Here is a 3,244-nt window from a genome sequence, read left to right as displayed (position 1 = left end):
AATGTGTGTATAATGAATCCTCAGTTGGCATTTGATTTGTTTTTCCTGGCATTAAATTAATTATTTTTATCTACTCTGGCTGTTCCTGATTATGCTGATTTTTTTTCTTAGACTTCTTTTACTTTGTCCTGGATAACATTCTTGTTGGCAAAGCATCCTGAAGTTCAGCAATCTGTGTATGAAGAAATAGTTAATAAGTTGGGCAAAGACCGTGTTCCCACTGCAGATGATGTCCCTAAATTGCCAATGATAAGAGCTGTGCTTAAAGAAACTCTGAGGTAAGTAGCAGACAAATGCAAACTGATAATTCAAAGCTTTTGTGTCTTTATTCTTACCTACTATTACTGCTAATTATTGTACCACTAATGTGTACAGTGTATTTTGATCACCGTAATATTGTATTTATATTACACTTAGAAAATATTAAGTGCTGTGTCATTATTAATTACCATATTATCTTGTGTACAACACACCCTGGAATAACATACATACCTTGTTTTTGGAGGGCAGAATGAAGGAAAGATGATCTCCTTCTAAGTAACTGAGTAGCAGCAGCTAGGGAGACTGCTCATTGTTCTTCTGTTCAATGTGGATCGTGTGCAGAGTTAATTTCACTCTTGCTTGGCAGAAGCTTAAGGGGCAGAAATTGCTGTTGCCATATTTCCTTGCTTGTAACACCCACCCCAGTTTCTAGCAACTAGAAAGTGTGTGTTGTATGCAAGAAAATACGGTTATACTACTCATTACATGTCTGCATTGTAGATAAGAGTTAGACTGTGCCTTTAAAGCACTGGTTCTTATAGAGGACTATGAAACCACACCACCTCAGCAGTGGGTGTAGGAGAAATTTTTCCTTAGAGGATATAAGGGAATTTACCTACTTCTGTAGTTCTTAAGGAAGTTACCTACACATGACTCTATTTCTTCCCTTAAAGGTGGCTAGCTCTGGGCAGTTGCTATGATTGTGGAGGTAAAATGATTGCAACTACACCTGCCTCTGAATCAGGGGTTCCTTGCAAACTGGTGTCTAAGAACCAGTGACAATTTATTATTCCTATTTTTCAGGTGTGGATTAAAAAAAAAAATCCCTGTCATTGGCAGAGCCAGAATTAAAAATGAGGAGTTTTTAGCTCCTAGTCTTATATTTGGACCACTTGACAAACCAGGGAGCCCCATGCTTATACTACCTCCATGCCATGAAGAACTCCCTATCCACTGACTCTAGCTTTCTGCACACCAAATCCTGAAAAAGAGGTAATGTAGCTGCCTTTGTCATGCACTTAAGTGCCCCTCTGTAAGCATATCTGAGACAGCGTGCCAGTGTTGGGCAAGCGTCAAGTCCTGCACTAAGGTGATTAAATCAGCTCATTTGGGATGATTTTGGTGTGATGGAGAGAGAGTAAGGTGGAGGGGTGTGCTTAATGGTGCTGTTTCCAGTACAACATGGAGGTGGTGTGGAAATATCATAAGAACCCTTGGAACCTGTATTTGCCACAGTCCATTTCATGATGATTATATGTTACCTTGGAATCTAAATAGGATTTAGCTTTCCTTTTGTTAGTAATTAATGTTGAGTGTCTCATTTAACAATTGTCTGTAGGTTATTCCCAGTATTACCAGGCAATGGTAGGGTGACTCAAGAAGATCTCATTGTTGGAGGATACTTGATACCTAAAGGGGTGAGTTGTACAATTGTCTTAAGGAGGGGGAAGGATAGAATTTTATATTTTCTGTATGTATTGAAGTCTTCATTTAAAACACGCACACTTCCATGACTTCTTAAGATATCATCTGTGTCAAGCTTTATAAAGGTTTACTAGTTGTGTGAAAAAAAGTGGATTTTATCACAGATCATCTCTCTCTCTATTTGAGTAAATGCAAAGGTTTTCCTAACACAGTGGTTCCCAACCTCGGGGCATGACCCAAATTGGGTTAGGTTTCAGAATAGTAACATATATTTCAGTTATTTTTAAACTGGACTAATTCAGGTACCTAATTCATTCTATGGAGAGAGATTCGTTTCTTTTTTAATTGGGGCCCACTTACACCTAGGCGTTCCAGTTGCCCTCAATTAACAGTGGAACTTTCACTGGTGCCATTTGGAGATGTATACAAAGATCAAAGATAGACTGCATCTTTAGGTAGATACTAAATTTATACTGTCAGTCTCATAGAAAGTAACATTCTTTCTCTTTGTTGTGACAGAGTAAAGTGATCTTCAAAACGGATATAAATTCAATTTGCTCCACAGTAAAGTCCTTTTATAATAGCAGAGAAATATACAGGAGTCTTAATATAAATAAGAAATGGATCCTCAGGTTCCATAACATTGTTTATTTAAGTATCTACTTGCTGCATTCTGTATTTTGAAAACATGACCATCTTTGTAAATGTCATTGTTTCTAAACTTTGTTTTCTGTCCTTCCCCATTCTCTTTTGCTACTCTCGTATTTCACTTGCTTTTGTCTGTTCTCTTCTCTTCTTATGTAACTGTTCTGGAGGCAATTCCAAGTCTTAAGGGTAGGGATTTACCTTGTTTGCAATTCTGCATTTTTTGTGAAATCCTGTGAAAACGGCAATGCCGGCAATTTTGGCATAGATTTGCCAGGTAAAAAAAACTTACTAAAAATGAAATGACAGGAATCCTGTGAGCCACTGCAAATTGGCCTCACAACCTGCTAGGTGGGGCGGGAGAGCTGCAGGCAAAAAGCACAACAGCAAAGGTCTGTTCCCTTTTGGGGTCACTGGCACGCCAGCTGGAGGAGCTCCAGGCCGCAGTCCAGAGATTGCATGCCATCAGGGATGGTGAGTGGGAAATAGACTCCTACTGCCAGGCCCTTCTCCCCCTGGAGGTGTAGGACAGACCATGGACACCTTCCAGGACAAGAGAGGACACCTCCCATTCTGTCCAGCCAGGGGATTGGACCAAGGTGGTCAAGGGCCCCAAGGCCCGCTGCACCAAGGCCCCCGCCCCGCTGGAGCTTTGCAGCAGGTCTGAACCTCTTGCAGCCCCAGCAGAGCTTGCTAAGCTGCCAGCTCCTGCCAGCAACACAGGCTCAACTGTAGCTACCACACCCGTTCTCCCTAAGACAAAATGCAAAGCGTTTGTCGTGGGAGACTCCATCTTGAGGGGGACTGAGGGGGCAATCTGCTGCCCCGACCCCTTAGCCTGGGAAGTCTGCTGCTTCCCAGGAGCCCGAATCTGAGACATTGTGGAGAAGATCCCTAAGCTTCTCCAGCCCAC

The 3,244-nt window shown here is 41.6% G+C and overlaps 1 protein-coding gene across 1 annotated transcript in view; it reads left to right on the top strand.

The window, feature by feature from the left end:
• LOC109301453 (cytochrome P450 27C1) overlaps positions 1-3,244 on the top strand; it is a 62,623-nt gene that overhangs the window by 42,396 nt on the left and 16,983 nt on the right. Inside the window, exons 6-7 of the mRNA XM_019522637.1 lie at positions 112-278; positions 1,601-1,679. Coding sequence (XP_019378182.1) covers positions 112-278; positions 1,601-1,679 — 246 coding nt within the window. The remainder of the gene's footprint in view (positions 1-111; positions 279-1,600; positions 1,680-3,244) is intronic.

This window comes from Gavialis gangeticus, unplaced genomic scaffold (assembly GCF_001723915.1).
Source record: "Gavialis gangeticus isolate Ggan-Ray unplaced genomic scaffold, GavGan_comp1, whole genome shotgun sequence".
NCBI lineage: Eukaryota > Metazoa > Chordata > Crocodylia > Gavialidae > Gavialis > Gavialis gangeticus.
Note: the sequence above shows the minus strand (reverse complement) of the source record. Positions and strands in the feature narration are given on the sequence as shown.